General features: G+C 31.4%; 1 protein-coding gene across 7 annotated transcripts in view; it reads left to right on the forward strand.

Annotated features, from left to right (window-relative positions):
* Window positions 1-18,038, forward strand: part of Mctp (multiple C2 domain and transmembrane region protein) — a 40,269-nt gene that overhangs the window by 17,348 nt on the left and 4,883 nt on the right. For 2 of the 7 annotated variants that reach the window (XM_018516141.1, XM_018516139.1), the window contains 3 exons: window positions 602-775; window positions 1,662-1,987; window positions 2,703-3,260. In XM_018516141.1, coding sequence (XP_018371643.1) covers window positions 602-775; window positions 1,662-1,987; window positions 2,703-2,811 — 609 coding nt within the window. In that variant the 3' untranslated portion in view covers window positions 2,812-3,260. Of the gene's footprint in view, window positions 1-601; window positions 776-1,661; window positions 1,988-2,702; window positions 3,261-14,298; window positions 14,314-18,038 lie in introns of those variants that run through there. The other 5 variants (XM_018516140.1, XM_018516136.1, XR_001940385.1 and 2 more) reach the window with 4 other exon arrangements.

Consider the following 18,038-nt stretch of genomic DNA (forward strand, 5'->3'; position numbering starts at 1 on the left):
TATTAAAAACGAAAGGATCCCGCACTAATTATATGAAAAATTAAGTTCTAATGAAATGAGTTAGTTTTAGATGTAGTTTATAATATGATGAACAAAAGATACATCGATTCAATAAAGACTCCATATATAATGATTAATTTTTAAGTATGTATAAAAAAATGTGAGCACAAGTGTTTGGCATATTATTTATATTTAACATAATTCAGTTTTGATACACCATAGCTTAAAAACTATCTATTATGGAACTTTTCATTTTTTGTTCACTATATTATTAGTTACATCATATGTGAAAACTAATTCATTCCACCGGAATTCAACTTTCCATACAATTAATACAAGACCCTTTACAGAGTTCTTGTAAATAAAAATAATTTAAATGGATTCATGTGACACAGTAGGATTAAAAATCAACTATTCCAAACTACTCTTTGGCATCTCATAAACGAAACAAAAATTGTGGTACTTTTTTATATATGTTTATAATCTTTGTATATTTTTATACATACTTTGTATTTTCTGACATGATCCCTGCATAAGTGCAAGTTACCTCCGCTTTCTTTACTGGCAATGCTGCATGTCGAATTTCTTTGCTACCTGTCAGCTTACCGGCGAAAGGAGCGGGTTCAATCATTGGATTTGCGGACAGGTCGCAGTGGTAACGGGCGCACCTTTAATATACGCAACTTCGCAGTTTCAAGATCATGCAGAGATTGGGTCCGACGATTGCCCGCCGACACCGGGGGACGATGACGATGACGAGGACGACAAAGACAAAGTGAGCGTTACTATATCTTCGAAAATTACGAAATTCTTAATTTATTCGCGTCGCAAATTATAGAATTCTTTATTAAAAAAATCAAATAAAACATATATAAAACATCATCCATTTATACCGTAATTATATTTACTGCTACAAAAGTTTTTTGCATCGATTCGTTAATATGGCTAAAGAAATGGTGCAAGCAACACTCATACTGGATTTACAAAATAATAATATAAATTGTATATGGCAAATTCTCATTTACGCATCATATACTGTGCTCCATCGAATAATTATTTAGCGCTATAACCTTCAACCTATGCAAATTAATTAACGTAGATTAGTCTCTTGTGTTAGAAATAAGCCATACTGTTCAAAATTAAGCACCGCCATTGGATGTTCTATGCATCTCGTTACGCTCTATGAATCACAATAGTGCCCGGATAAAGATGTTATCTTTACGAGCAACAGCGTAGTTCCGTCGTATATTATAATTTAACGGTATATTCGTATCGCATTTAGATAAGATATAAGAACAGATAATGTCATATGAAACTGACTCGATTAATACAGAAAGCTAATTAATTAATTTGCAAACATTGTTAACCGCACAAATAATATATTACTAATTTTTCTTGGGCCAGTCTTTATCGGATTAAATATTTTGTTTAATTTTGATCCATGTGTTTGTCTTTGGTATTAATTTGTAATGGGTTTAATTTTATTTTTGCAATCATCAGTTTCTTTTTTTAATGCTAATTTTTGCACGTTAAATATATTTGAATAAATAAAAATCGAAAAATATTAAGAAACATCTAAATGTTATTTCAGAAATCAGTGTGTTTTTTTTTAATGTTTAAGCAACAAATTCTACGTATTTTATCTATCAATGATTTTTTAGGAGGAGAAGAAAAGTCTGAAGGAGCGTTTACAGGCGATTCAAGAAGTGACGCAAACAGTCCAGAACTCGATCGGTTATATAGCTAGTCTTTGCGAGAAAGTGAAGAATCTCTTCAACTTCACGATCCCCTATTTAAGCTACCTGGCAATGCTTCTGGCGATTGCTGGGGCGGTCGTGCTCTATTTTATTCCTGTCCGGTATTTAATTCTCGCTTGGGGAGTCAATAAATTCTCTAGAAAAATCTTCAGGCCTCACTCCGTACCCAATAACGAGGTCCTCGATCTTATATCCAGAGTGCCTGATGATGAAGAATTACTTAATTATAGGTGAGTAATTAATAATAACATAGTACCATTGCCTCATTGAAATTAATCGGATTTTTTCGATTTATAGATGTAAAACGTCTGTGAAAATGTTTCGGGAAACTCGAGTGTAATAAAATGGTTTGATATTTTTGGCTTTACGGTTATTAAATACCATAAATTAAAAAAAAAACTGAATTGTACGATTTTATAGTTTAATATAACTCTGCATTTGAAAGCAAAAAGGAGTAAGTCGAAAATCATCATATCTCCATGTGTTTATGTTTTGTGTAACTAAGAAAGCAAATTTATTAATTATAAAAAAATCAGAAAATATAAAATAAATTAATAAAATTCCTGAATACAATTTTTTTAGTTATTAATATAATGCAGTAAATTTAATTTAAAGAATTGCAAAAAAGATTGTTGCATTATTTTTATATGAACAGTGTGTACATTAAGAATATAAATTATAAAGATATTAGAAATATTCGATCGGTATTATTCTATATAAGTATTATTTCTTACTTACGGAATATACTATTATAATACTAATTATAATAATAAATGTAAATTATATACAATGCGATTTTTCTTATTTGTAAAAAAGCGGCTCTTCCGTATAAATTGTTGGATCAGCGAAACTTTATATCATCTTCGCGATACAGCCGACGTTTTTGCGTCATTTTAAATTTGCAAATGAATGCGATGGGATCCTTCAACGCGTGTACTTTTACAGAGAACTAAAACCTGTGCCGACAGCGGATTGCGAGAGAGGCGGTAGTTCGGGCAGTCCCAGTTCGAACGCGGCGAGAAGAGAGCAAAGAAAGAGGCACAAGGCGGCGTAGCAGAATATCCCGCGGCCGGATGTCGCGGGTCCAAGGTCATCCAGTATCCTTAAATCGGTCCTGCTGCGCCGGAAATTGCGACAGCGAAAGGGATCAGCGGAAAATACGGATGTGATTGACATAGACTGAATATTCGTTCATTTTGTACCCTCCCTCGGTCGTGACAGCCTCGAATCTAACGTCAGCCGTTAGCGAAGATATCGCACGTGGTGTGCCTCGAAGAAGAGAGAGAGAGAGAGAGAGAAGTAAAAATGTAGCAAATAATGACAAATATTAACGCCGAAAGAGAAAACCAAATTGAATTTACTTTGGATGTATGTGATACATTTATTACGTGATAATGAAAACAAGGTTCTATCGCGCAAGATGAAATACACTGCGGTATGAACAAACGATTGATGATCATGTGATACGTTTTAGAGCGCATCACGTTAAAAGAGAGTATAAAATGGTGCAATTATATATTGGAATATATATCATGATATATTACACGGAATATAAATCGCGTTATAGAATCATGGATATATAACATTTAATACATTAAAAATGTATATAACATATATTATATAATAAAATGACAAATTGCCATTGTCATTACAATTAATTATATAATGAATTATATGATCACGTCATTTCTTTTCCGTAGCGTGAGTATTTTATTGCTATTCTGTTTAAAAACATGTGATCATTAATAATCATTTTTTAATTCGTAGCTTTCATCAATGAATAAATTCAAAGAGGTAAATTCAAAGTAAAGTTATATAAAATTTAATTTTTTTGAATGTAAACACACGATAGTAAACGCTTCTAAGTTGGATTGTCGGGACGTTACTGATGACAATATGTGACAAATGTAAAAGCATGATCAGTGAAGAAGTTTGCATAATGTTTCGATTTCTTCCGTATTATCTTGTTTTTATTATGATCATTTCTATGAAAATGCAAATAATTATATACGGTGTCCCTATAGCCCAATCTCTAAAAATACTAAAATCCAAGACGTAAATTTAGAAACATGTAAAGATTCGAAGAATTATAAAAGTAAGAATACAAGCATTTGAAAGATTTATTAATTGAATTGAATTTAAATAAGAAAAGGTAAAAAGGCAGAGAGAAGAGAAATGATGGAAATAACCAAGAAGAAACCAGTTTTCTTCAAACATAGACACGTCCTTAAGACGTCTGTATGTCCTTAGAAAATCCTGAGAATATTGCCAGGATGTATCCTGGATAAAGCTATTAGGACCATAAATCGAATAAAGAGTAACTTCTTCTCTGATCACACAATTTAGATAAAAACGTGGTAACTTCTTTAAGATGATCTCTTAAGTGACAGAAAGTGAGAAAAATGAAGCTAAAAGGAGGCACAGGCAAGTTTGAAAGTATTCCATGTTAAAAGTGAGAGCCGCGTTTCGAGCATATCAAGGAGAGCAAGGAACGTGTGTTCTTAGAAATAATGAATTATTAAAAATAAGTATTTAAACAAAATGCGATGACATTTCTCTTAGGGGAACACTCGTCAATCGTTTCGTCCATCGGTGTCGTTAGTTAGCAATTAGAAATTATTGTGAGGGATAGAGAAATCTAAGAGAGCCAGTAAAAACATTTTCCAGAATACAATCATCCTAGACCGAGTTCCCGCGGAAATTACATATAACTGAAAATAGAATTTTATTAGTTCATTTAAAATTAATTCGGATATTTTTTTACGCGCTTTTCTTATAGATAATTCAGACATAGCTTTTCAAAATTATTTGCGGGAACTCCATGAAATGTCCACTAAAAATCTATTGAAATGAAAGAGTTTTGTGTTATAGTATTTGTAAGTAATAATTTTATAGAGATGCAGAAGGGCTTATTTAGGATTAATAAGAAATTACACGGCGAAACTTCCGCGTTAAACTTAATATATTCGCGCATGCGGTTTTGCAAAATCGTGTTAGGCGTGCTTACATACGTTGCGTGCGATGGTTCCCTTCTAAAGCGTCTGACGTTATTTAAGTTTTTATTTCAACGCACAGTTTTATCTGTAATTAGTCGAGATAGAAAGAGAAAGAAACGGAGAGCGCAAGATTACTTTATGACGGCGTTTCTGTGTGGGGAAAATTGTTCTTGCGATAAAAGCCGGTTGCCTTTTCAATCGGAAATTATCCAGATCATGGCGCGTGTGTATTTCTACAACGATATTTCGCACTTGCTTAGACATGCGGTTAGATAACGTTAAAAGATATGCAGTCTGTGTGCGATAATTTTTTTATCGCGTGGAGAAACAAGTTCGATGTACTGCTACTGCTACGAGTATCGACTTTAGCATATGCCTTTTCAACGCGATTATGCAATCGTCGTTGCTGTGATGTTTTCTGTTCGGTGTGCATTCATTTCGTTCTTATTACGTTAAAGCTTTACGTCGTTCAGTTGTGCAATTTAAAAATTGATAAAGTCGTAATAGAGAACGAAACAATTGAAGATACCTATTGCATTATAATATAAAATAAAATACTAATACAGTTTTTAGTATTATGATATCATAAAATACTAATAGTTTTTAGTATCATAATTCCACTTAGCAGTTATTTGAGAATTAAGAGCTTATTTGCAAATTATCTTAAGTTCATTATTTTTTTTAATGAAGAATATATCACAGGCTGTGTTACAAATGTGTACTAAAGGCATTCCGTGATATTTTGTTTTTTAGAGGTTTGAATTTAAGGCGATTTGAAAAAAAATAAATTTTTTCATTATGATTTGATTAATCGAACACTATCATTATTCAATATTTTTATCTTATATGCTTTATTGTGTAGTTATTTTTTTTACATACGCAAGATTTAAGTAATTATTTACTTAGGGAATAGTATGTTATAATTATTATATTCGTTGTAATTATTATTAAAGTTAGAATATTTATTTTCATTATTTATCTAGACAAAAGGTAAGCTTTTAGCACATCAACGGATATATGATTATAATGCGATTGTGATCTAATTTCATTATAAAATTTTTAAAAATATCCAACTATGACATTGTACATTTAAAAAAAAATATGTAAAGAAATGAAAATACACACATAAATAGAAATATCATAATTTATAGTAAACAATTATGAATATTTCATAACAATACAAATAGACAGAATAGATTATTTTAAAGTTTTCTTGTCATTACAAATTTCTCAACCAATTTAAAATACATTTTTTTATCAGTAAAATCGATAAATACATAATTACTGAATAACTAATAGAAAAAATAATTTTGTAAATTAAATTTCAGAGGAACCATTTGATAAGATTATTTTCAATCAATTCAAATAAATTTTATTAAAATCTTCATTTCAAATTCATTTGCAGAAATATGCAATGTTAAAAATTGAGAAAGTATAATGACGATTTCACTGGATATTTTTAGAAAAAATCGATTTTACATGTATTGATGAAGGGAATTATAATTGAAGGGATACGCATTTGGAATGCATTATATAATATGTCGTTTTACATGGTTCATATGTGGGATAATGTTAATTAATAAATATATGATACACGAGGCGAATTCTTTTTCTCCGTGATATATCGCCTCGGCGACCAAAGTCAGAGTCGCAGATTCGTTGTGCAAATGCACTCGCTCGAGGAGGCAAATAGTGCGTATCAATATTTATTTCTAGTCGCAATTTTACCGATTCGTGGCCGGTGCGGGAGAGGAAGAGAGAGAAAGTATGAAAGAACGTGAGAGAATGAAAGAAAGAGGGTAATATATCGCTGATCCATTTTTCGCTTTTCTATAAATTATATATTATAAGTCGTTACATCGTGTATACGTCTTTCTCCAGTCTTTTATCTTCGATTTACTCATTCTCATGCTATATAAGCGCCTCGATGATCCTTCCAACACCACTCTTGTTATGGAGCACAACACGGGGCGCATTTATTCCACACATATATACACGTATATACACATAAATTACATAACATACTGGGTATGCCACAACCGTCGGTCGTTTTTCTTAGATTATTTTTACGAATTCCTTGGCTACTTTGGAATTGATTTTTCCTGTCGATGAAAAGATCAAACCTATAATTTCTTGAATAATTAACTACTGATTTAAAGAGCCCTGGTGGGGGGATCAAATTACATAAATTACAAAAATAATATATCCTTTTCTCGATTCTTCAAGACTTTAATAGAATTTTTATTTGAAGTTTAAACACGGAAATATCTAATATTAAATTTGGAAGTGTGCAAGAAAATATGATTTTCCTCGACTTTTTCTAAGGAAAAATCTCCAAATAAACCAAAAAAACTACGGTTATAGGATATCCGGTGATTATGGGACCTGTACACAACGCGTTATTTTTTTTCGTTATCAAAGGCCTAACGGGCGAGCTAAAAACAAACATGTTACATATATATTATTACAAAGCTTTACATCATCTAGTCAACGAATTATATTTATATTTATGAACAGCGAATCGCTATGTCTTGAATCATTTCTCAAGTTTGCACTTATATTTCTGGGGCTTCCTAATTTAATCTTTAATATAAATTTTAATATTTAAAGTTTTTTTTATTATTTTTAAGATGTTCATTTGTATTCCTTTATTTGTATTAAAAATTATTTCAGATGTTTTTATCCGAAATTAATTGGAAACTAAAATTTAATATTCTCTAGCCTCATATTCTTTACCTTAAAAATATTGAAAATAATTTTAAAATCAAATTTCAGTGTTATTGACTTAAAAAAATTAATTTTATTATAATTAAATTGCTATAATTAATACACAAAATATATTTCTACAGTATAACGAAGGGTTAGTAGTTTGGAATCGAAATAAGAAATTCAATTTTAAATGAAAAACTTGTTCACAAATGCTTCCTTAAAAAGTTATTCAAACTTAGTTAAAAATTTAGCTACAGCTTAAATAGCATTGTATTCTTGCCAAATATTCCCATTTTAAACCCTAATTGCGGATACCATTTCGCGTATTTTAATCATATAAAGGGATGCGACATATTATATATATATATTTTCATAAATTAATTTATATATCAATTTTACTCCAATATATACTCTTTACTCAGATTAGTTGTTTTAATCCTAAATTTGTGTTAAAATATAAAAGACTATAAAGAGTATAAAAGATTTCAATTATCAAAAAAGGTACCTGCTAAAACATTAATATTAATCAATAATCATTAATATCGTTACGGATACACAGTGGACATTTCACCAGTTCTAAGCCCGTTTTTTAACTATTCCTATAGTCCTTTTCTACTCTTCCAATTTTGTACTTCCACAATAAGATTTTATCCTCTTTCCGCGATCGATACAATCTATTCGCTTTCCATTTTATTACTTCACTGTTTTCGGAAATACATCAGCTGCAATATACGAGCAACACAATCATTATACACATATACTTAATATTCCTTAGTTTAATGGTAGAGCTCTATTCTCGAAAAAAATCGAAGATTGAAAATTTCGTTTTTAGCAAAGTAATTAAGCTTTATATTATACATTGAATTACTGTATTTCAATTATCTATTGATTTTCAAATTATATATTTAAGGAAGATGAAGCTGCATTTAAAGTAAATGAAATTAGTAAATTTGTAATTGTCAATTCTTCAAGTTCCAAATTAAAGAGCTTATTTTCAAACTGTCTTACATCTTTAAAAAAACATAAATTCTATCAAAAAAGAGCTATGGTATAAATGCTATAACAAAGCTGTGGAAAGTTTTGTGAAATAATAATTTCCACAGCTTCGTAACACGTATAATCTCTGAAAGTGTGAAATTAAGATTTAAGACAGTTTGAAAGAAATAAACTTTCCTATAAAATTTGTTCCGTTTTATTTTTAAAAGAAATCTTTCCAAAAAAGGCGGATGTACTTCGGGAAAACATCCGTTTTATCGATACGCAACTTTTTAGAAAGCAGTTTATATAGCAGACACGCAACAAAAACACACTTACTCATACATACACGCACACACGCGCACGTTCGAATTTGCATGCTCCAGTTTCTTCGTGTGTTATTTCGATCTTCATTCGGGTGTTTTAGTCATTAAGAGGAAGATACGAGAGAGATCGCGAACATTTACAAGGGCCGCGTACGTTTTTCTAGATTACGCTGGCCGCAAATAGGTCGCTTAGGTCAGTCGAAACGCTCCGCACACGTTTGTCTACTTCCTAATCGATGAGAGAGAGAGAAGGAAAAAAAATAGAGAGAGAGATGCTTAAGGAATTTAGATAGAAAACGGAAATGTGATTCGATCTAATTCAGTGAGCGAGGAGAATATATGTATCGAGGTGGAAGGTTGCGTTTGAGCTTTCCGGAAGAACTCGATCGACACGAGGTTCGTTGCACCACAGTGGAATTTGGCGCAGAGCAGAAACCGCGGCAAAATGAAATGCTGAAGTCGATCGAATTCATTCCGGTGTTCTCGACCAACATTCTCGATGTTCCGATGATAATATGTACTTTCGACAAAGCGTGATAAGAATCGTTATTATATTCATAATATGAAAAAGGATAAAAGAAATTGAGAAATAAACGAAGCTTTTAATATCCACTCGCTGTTCTCTCTTTTCGTATATCCCCCTTAAATCCGCCTCCTTTCATCAATCATCACTTTTCAGCTCCTCATAATGCTAAAATTGTTACTGAAATATCTAATATATTTTCAGAAAAAATTCTTACACTCTAAAAAGTCAAATTTAAATTTGGAAAATTTGTGGTAAAGCTAAAAATGAGAAATCAGTAAGACTAGATAAGAAATTATAGTCTTGCTATCCTACAATCTTGTATTATTGTTGTTTGATTATAGGGTACGTAGTAGAAAAATATCGCGAAGAGTATAATTTAACGTTGCATAAAATGTTCTTCGGCTGATCTGCATTGCAATGAAACAATTAATCTTCTTATTATGAACAAAGAAAGTATTTTCGCACGCGGTTGTATACACTTGTGAATAATTCGAACGTGCGTTTTTCATTCCATCTATCATTAACGTATTACGCTACGTAAGCTACGTCATATTTGCGTGTTATACTCGTAAGACTTTTCCAACTGAGATTACACAAGTAGGAAACACTCGCATTATCCTTGACGGTCGCTTACGTGTTACTTCGCAGTTCCGTCATCCTACATCCTTTTTGCGACCCCGATGTGTCAGATGCGGTTTACTTTCCATAGTCATCGCAAAGAAAGAGATACAAGAAAGGTACATGTGCCGCCATCGAAGAATGCTCCCGCCTCGAATGGTGAAAGTAAAACCGCGCCCGTCGACTAAAACAAATTTCAGAAGCTTTTACTGGAATGTGTTGAGCCATGGTAATCCTTTTTCGAACGCGGCAACGTGCTATTAATGACATGCTCGGCACGGCGCGAAAGTAATCGTATGTATACAAAAAAACGTAAAGTATAAGAAAAGTAAAATAGAGATATTAAAAAATTTATCTCAGGTGTTAAATCTCTTGACAATTTATATTTACTAAATTGTATTTATGATGTTTATAGTTTAAGTTCCTGTCTTTCTTCAATTTCATATAAATTTCTTTAAGGAAATTATTATTCTTTTAATTAAAGGTAAGCTGAAATATAAAGAAAACTTATCCGCGGTCATATATAAGTTTACTGGAACTTAATGTTTGTTAAAGATTGAATTCTCTTATTAAAGATTATAAAATACTTATTGTCTTTCGTCATTATGACATTGTAAATAATATTATTTCAGAGCTTAATAGAGAGGAAAATTTGTTGATTCGTCATTAAAACAAGAATTTGATAATAACCACAAATGACGTCCTAGACCTTGTACGAAAGTAAAAGTCGAGGTCAAGTTTGACAAGTCGGTTTGAATCCTCATCGAGAGAGCATGGATGATTAAGCACCAATGAATCGATAAATACGCCGTACCACTTTCCCATGAAACGCCAGCATCATTAAAGATTTTAAACGTTCATTGACCCGACATACATAAAAAATGATAGAATATTACTTGTATATATTACACTCTTTATGCATTATTTGTTTTTTTAATAAATTGTAGCATCTTTATATGAGTTTAATAGTTTAATTTACTCTTGGTTTTATAACTTCAATAGAAACTAATATTAATGAATATACTCGACGTTTTTATAAGCTATTTATAATATTTATAGATTATCGCGGAGTTTTCTTTTATTGTATTTTTGTTATACGACTTATTTTATATTTTAATATACATATAAGTTATATGTATATATAATTATTTATACAAGTATGTTTAAAAGTATATATTACTAAACTATATCATTGTATAATATAAATTTACTTTTTATTAATTTGCACTACCTTGTTTTCAATAAAAATTTTTAAATCGAATAAGAACGTATTAACGGAATGATTTTATTATTTGTCCTTGGCTATTGAGTTAACCTCTAATAACATTAGAAATAAAATAATATTTAAATATAATAGATTAAAATTTTAGATTATAATAAATTTTAAAATTAAAAATTAGATTATAATAAATTTTAAAATTAAATATAATAGATTAAAATTTAAATATAATATATTATATTGTTAAATATAATAGATTAAAATCGATTGCACAAGTTAAAATGATGATTGCTCTCGACGAAAGTTTCGAGAACCATTAAGTTTGAGAAAATGGAGACAGGTGATCACGTAGAAAGGCTCGTAGTTTGTCTTGATACACATACTCGATCCGAATCCGTCAGGTAGACACGCGAAAACTGGATGAACCGGATATAACCATTACACAGCGTAACTTTCATGTGGAGTGCCCGCATGAAAATTTCTGTGGTCCAGGTCAATGAATTCCAGCCTTTAATAAAGAAAAAAAGATAAGATACAAAACCTGTTTCGGCATCGTCTAGTCACTCGGAAATCAAATTCTACTGGAAAAGCGAGTGGACGTTATATTAAATGATAGAAATATCGGGCGGAAATGATGGAACGGCAATAACTTTATAATTAACTTAAAAAGCTTCGAGATAGTAGCATGATTAACCTATATTCGTTTCAATTTACATAAATTAAAAGGAGAATTCAAAAGAATCTGAAAAGAGTCAGTTAATTATTGTCAGTAAAAAGATAATCGATCATTTCTCTTAATCTCTTTCTTACATTTCTTTTCCTTCATTCCCGATATCTGTTTTATATTATTAATTACTAGATACTCAAATGCAATTTTTAAAAATGCAGATTAATTAATTAATTAATCATATACATAAAACCTAATACAAGATTTTAAATTCGAAGTGAGAAAGTAATTTAAAGTGAGAAAGAATTTCAAAGATTTTTAATCCTAAAATATAGTATATATTTGACAAATAGAGTCTAGAACAAATCATTGTCTTCAAAAATGAAAGATAGATGCAGGTTCAAATTAATTTTTTTAGGACCCACTACGACAAAGATATCCTATTTTACGTTATGAAAGAGAGACGTGAAACGTTTCTTAAATTTTATAAAATTATGGGAAAAAGTGAAAAAAGTTCCGTGAAAAGCGGATCCCGGACCGAAACGGTCAGAAATCCGAATGTGAAAGTAAGAGACTCCCCACAACTCTCTCCTCTCAAAGTTGTTCATATTTACTGTGTACATACTTTATCACACGGATGGACTGCCTACATCAACATAATGTGATCGAATCGACAACGGATGGTTGAGAACTTCTCGCGGAAACAATTAAAAGAACTTTCCTCTTTGGCCATGGCCTTAATAAATATTGCATTTTGACACTTCGACGCACAAGAAAACGGTTGTAATAAACAAACAATAATAGCCTATCTGTCAGAACAAATTTCACCGTTGGAAGTTTATTTTAAGAGCAGACAACCTGACCTCCTGTCGACCGCGTTAATTATTCTCCTTACTTCGCAAACTGCATCTGTCATGGGATCCATTACCACGTTTCATCACGTTAGCGTTAACATTTTATTACGAATTTCCAGACCAATAACTTCGAATGCCTTAAATATTGGTTGACAATAACCAGAGCAAATTGAAAGAAGACGAAATAAGTCTTGCACGAATTATTGTAAAAGTTTTCACAGAGAAATGGTACAATTTTACAGATTATAGTCGTACTTCCTCTTGAATGATGCAACATGAAGTAGTTACTCTCTGCGTAGCAGGTTGACTACGCAACATTCGTGCTATATAATCTCTGCGGTAACACATTTAGGAATCTAACTGGCGAGTAGCATCATACATATATTGATCGAAGTAAATCGACATTTCACGAAACACTTATTTTTCCATTCTTAAAATTTTTGAATAATATTATTTAGAGGCGATTTAGTACACTATTCTGTGAAGCATCGTAATAAAACATACTCGTAATTTTACAGTAATATATAATTTTACAGTATTATATTTAGTAAATTTTGCTGTGTTCTCACGAAATATTTAATAAACAAACCGTAATTATATTTATTTTATTATGTATCATATTGTTTTCATTTTGCTGTTAAGAATTTATATTACCAAACTGCAGAAATTAATGAATTTATAAATACATACATATTGCATGTTATAAAAAAATTAAAATGTAACAAAAATTTATATTTACCAATTTGTAAAATGTGTGACCTGCTTTCTTTCGGTGACACAGTTGGTACATGTATAATAATTAATTTTTGAGCTACGGTGACATGGGCTAAATGGAAACCAGTTTTTCGTATAACAACTATAGTATCATTTTTTTATACCAGAGAAAGTATGGATAAACAAAAAAAGCGAATTTATTATAGATGAGTTTGTAATTTTTATTTGTTTCTAAATTTTAATGTAACTATAAAATTTAATTACAATAAATATGTCATAATTATATGCTTGGAATAAAACGAACGGAATAAAATAGGAAATAACTTCTTTTTTGTATCTTTACTTGACACAAGACTGTGAAAAAAAAAAGAATTATATTATATATCTTTGATCTAAACTTATGCGCTTTTTGTAAGTTACAAAAATCTAACAAAGTAGAAAATTGAATATACGTTTAATATTGAATTTGAAACATTTACTTGTATTTCTATGTAAGAGAGAAAGTAGTTTCAATTATATATGAGATAAAACCAATGACTTTGATCCGTGAGAAAATCCAAGGAAGGAAAAGGCAAGCTCCCGATTGATTCTAAAGGTCGCTCGCGCAACAATGGATTTGCCTCGCCAGTTCCGTGTGTAATCGATTGCGGCTGCACCCATTCCAGTAAAAGTTAAGACGCTGATTATATCGATACGATCACGATAGGCGTTGTCCGCGAATTTGTGCGCGCATCTGAAAGTAGGCTACGCGACGAATTCAGAGACTTCGACCTAGAAAACATCTAATTTGTATGCATTGCAACATGAGTTACACAGATAAATGGAAGTTATTATCATAAATGCAGGAGATTGTACAATGTTTCCACATAATAAAAATTCTACTGAAAAAATGTGGTATAACACGTGTATGTTTGTAGATTCCATTTTAAAAAATGAGAGAGAGAGAGAGAGAACAGAATTTTATGTTTCTTAAACGTGAAAGCTAATAGGAATGTAATTTCATACTTTCAATAATAAAAGAGTGAAAAAGTTATCTTGTATTGATTAAACTTCTGACTTAAAAAGATATATTACAAAAAATTGTCAGATTGATTTGTCAGAGTGAAAGGATCAAGGTAAGCTCCTTGATGGACTCCTCGATAGTAAAATTATTGATATTCACTGCACGCTTGATGGATACGATTACTGTACCATCACGACGTGCCTGAAAGTCATTTCATAATGTACAATAGTGAATCGAATCGCTTTCGGAATTCTGTCTGCGGTCTTCCGATTTGGTAATCTTTCATGAACTTTTTATTTCTCCTCGCGAACATCCTTGACTGTCGCGCACCATTAATAAAACCGGTTGGAGAAAGCTGTCCTCCCCCGCGTATTCAGTCGTCAAGTTCATTTATTTAAGGACAGAAATCCTTGTGGGAGAGAGCGCAGAGCACCGACTTGTTTACATCACGGCATTTCCTGTACAACAATTCCAGATCCATTAAATTGTTACGTAGGTATCATTTAATTCGCGTTACATCGAAAGATGAAAACTGACGTACAAACGTGACTGTTATGCAAGGAGTACACTAAATCTGCCCTGCATAACAAGAAGATTGAACTGCATCACGTGCTATCTTCGTGAAATTTCAACGGAAACTTTCGCGCTATCAATGTAACAAGATCACATTTAACACAATTACGGTACTTCAATTTTAACGTTCACCCATTGCTGCATTGTCCCAAGTTACGTAGGCGAGTTTCTAAAGCAACGGTTTCCATGTATATTACACTGAGTGTCCATACCTCGTCAATTTAATACTATGTGACCTAATACATCATAGAACTAATATATTCATAGAGAATGTGCCATTTTTCTGCGACATTTTCTCTCCATCGTAGACATAATAAAGAAAGATACAATTCTGAATTCAGACAGTACATTTCTTACATTCAAAAGATATGAATATGCAAGATATGAGTACATACTTAAAAGGGAAATATATGATTAATGTTACAGTGCTCTTCTCTATAATACATCAATATATAATATAATATCAATCTTTTTCTCTCTTATTTATTTTTATTTCAAATTTTGCAAAAATGATTTATATAGCATATTTCAATTGACTCCACGCTGATATATTTTCTAAATTACTTTAGAATTTTACGACACAAACTGTAATCATAAAGATCTACGAAGCGACTCGTATTCTATAAAGAGATATTTAACAAAAAAGAAAAAAAATTAAATTTAATCCGATGGAGGAATCCGTATATATTTGAGAAATTGCTAGATGATACGTCGCGCTTCAAAAGCCACACGGAGGATAGTCACTCAGAGGATAATGCTCAGAGAAGATTCACCCTGACCCACTTCCGGTCAAGTTCATTGCTCATCCGCCATCGGGGCTCCCGCATTCACCTTTTTCTCGCATTCACCTTTTTCGCGCGACGTGACGCATGCTTTTACATATATTTCCTCTCTCGCGGCTTTCTCTTTCTCTGTTCTATGTTTGAAATAGTGAGGCCGTTAAAGTCTATTAAAGTAATAAGATAATATTTAAACGTTACATGAAAGAGTCATAAATAAAAGAGTAAAACATTAATGAATGTTGAATAGAAAAATTCATATATTATGTAGATAGAAATTGTTATTGTATAATATGTATAAACAAAATTAATCCTAATAATCGTAATAATGTTAATTCTATATAAAAAAAATGTCTATAGGAGAAATATATTAACCCTCAGTACCCACATCTCAAAAAAGTCCCTATCTACCCACATCCGGGTATTTGTAACCCAGTATTTTCTTTTACTTGTATCTCAGATTGTAGTGAATCGATTTTAACTAATTTTTTTTAATCTATCGTTTGAAAACTAAAAAAAAAAAGAATTTTTGAATTAGAAAGTTTAAAATGTCGTGGCACAAAAGATATTTTTCAATAAGTGAAAAGGGATCGGAAGAAAACGACTGAACTATAAAAATCGGCGGGGGGGAAGGGGGTTACGCTAACCCTTTGTGGATACTGAGGGTTAATTTTCAATAATACACACAAAATATCGAAATTGAAAAAAAAACGATAAAACATTGCTATATATTGTATTGTTTGTATTATCGATAGTAATCGAATATTGATGTCCATTTCCAATTTCCTACATTTTATATAGTACTCTGTAGAACAAGTAAATTATATTTGGAAATAGATCTATTTCTAATTAAAACTTTAGGCTACTTTTAGAATCTCCATTTCGCAAACTGTCAGACTGCTGAGAGCAATATACAAAACACTAATGCATTTTGCTCAGTGCCAAAGGAAGGGAACCCGATTTAAACGGGGAAAGGAATTCTGAGAGTATTACGATGTCATGGCTCTATAATTAATCTAATCGTGCAATTCGCGATGCTGCGTCGTCAAAATCAAGTAGCGTAAATCACCGAAGTAAATTACATTCGTTAATATTTCGCGATAAAGAAGACACAAAGATCTTTTTGCTAAATTATTTTGCATAATACACGTAAAAGTTTGCAATTCTGTACGGAATAGTATTATGTCGAGATAATTGTGATATTATGCTGTGTAATGCCGTGAATAATGTGATGTGATTGCTTTAAGATAATTGCTAAAACTAGCAAACTTGGAGTGTTTTACATTTTTACGAAATTCATATAACAGATGGTTAATTATATATATATATATATATATATATATATGTGTGTATATATTGTATATACACATATACAATAATAATGTATGTACACCTATATAATAATAAATAAAATAATAAAGAAATACACTTTTTATTTTGTTTATACTCGACTAACTTCCCGTTTAGAGCAAGTATATTAATTTAATCTTGATTTGTCACAAATATTTTTTAATTGCGAGTTATTAGAACTTATATTAGAACTATCTATATAATATAATTGCAGTTAAAATATTTTAACTATAACGCTCTCTAACCATATACTATCTCTCTTCACATTATAATATTACTTTATAATAACTTTAATTATTATCATTTTACAGACAATAATGTAGAATTTCCAATCGTATTTTTTAATTAAACAAAGTTTGGCCTTGTTAAAATATATACTTTACATTGCTTTCAATTTGATCATCATTAAAATTAATTATATATTCATCTACAGTATTATTACTGCTCAACCGCACAATCTAGTAATTGGAACAAAACTAACCGTGGCATCTATTCGCCGTTTATCGCGGTATTTCGCTAGTTGCAAATTATGAGATATCGTCGCGAGATAATCAAATCGGCTGGAGAGACATTCTCCGTCCGCGTAATCCTTTTGCAAGAAGCAAACGGAGTCAAATCACTGTAAATTGAGCCGCCACAATATCCGTCGCTGCGACCGCGGGCAAAGGGAAAGGATGCTTGAGAGATGGTGATACGGCGGCAGATTATTAAGATAATTGCATAGGAGAGGCGCGTGATGAGAGGAATGGCCACGAGGTAGGAATTTTATTTCACGGGCGGGTCGCTTTCACCTGCGGCTATTCCTAAGGCGGGATAAAATCTCATTGTCCCCGCTATCAATTAGCCAAATTAATGTCGCTCGTGACGGCAATCTCGCATTTCTAACTCTCCCGCTTGTTCGAGTCAACTTTTGCCAAATAAAAATTCATTTGGCCGACCGCTCAAGGAAAGCCTACTACTATAATAATTCTT

Source organism: Trachymyrmex cornetzi, unplaced genomic scaffold (genome assembly GCF_001594075.2).
Source record: "Trachymyrmex cornetzi isolate Tcor2-1 unplaced genomic scaffold, Tcor1.1 scaffold61, whole genome shotgun sequence".
Taxonomy (NCBI): Eukaryota; Metazoa; Arthropoda; class Insecta; order Hymenoptera; family Formicidae; genus Trachymyrmex; species Trachymyrmex cornetzi.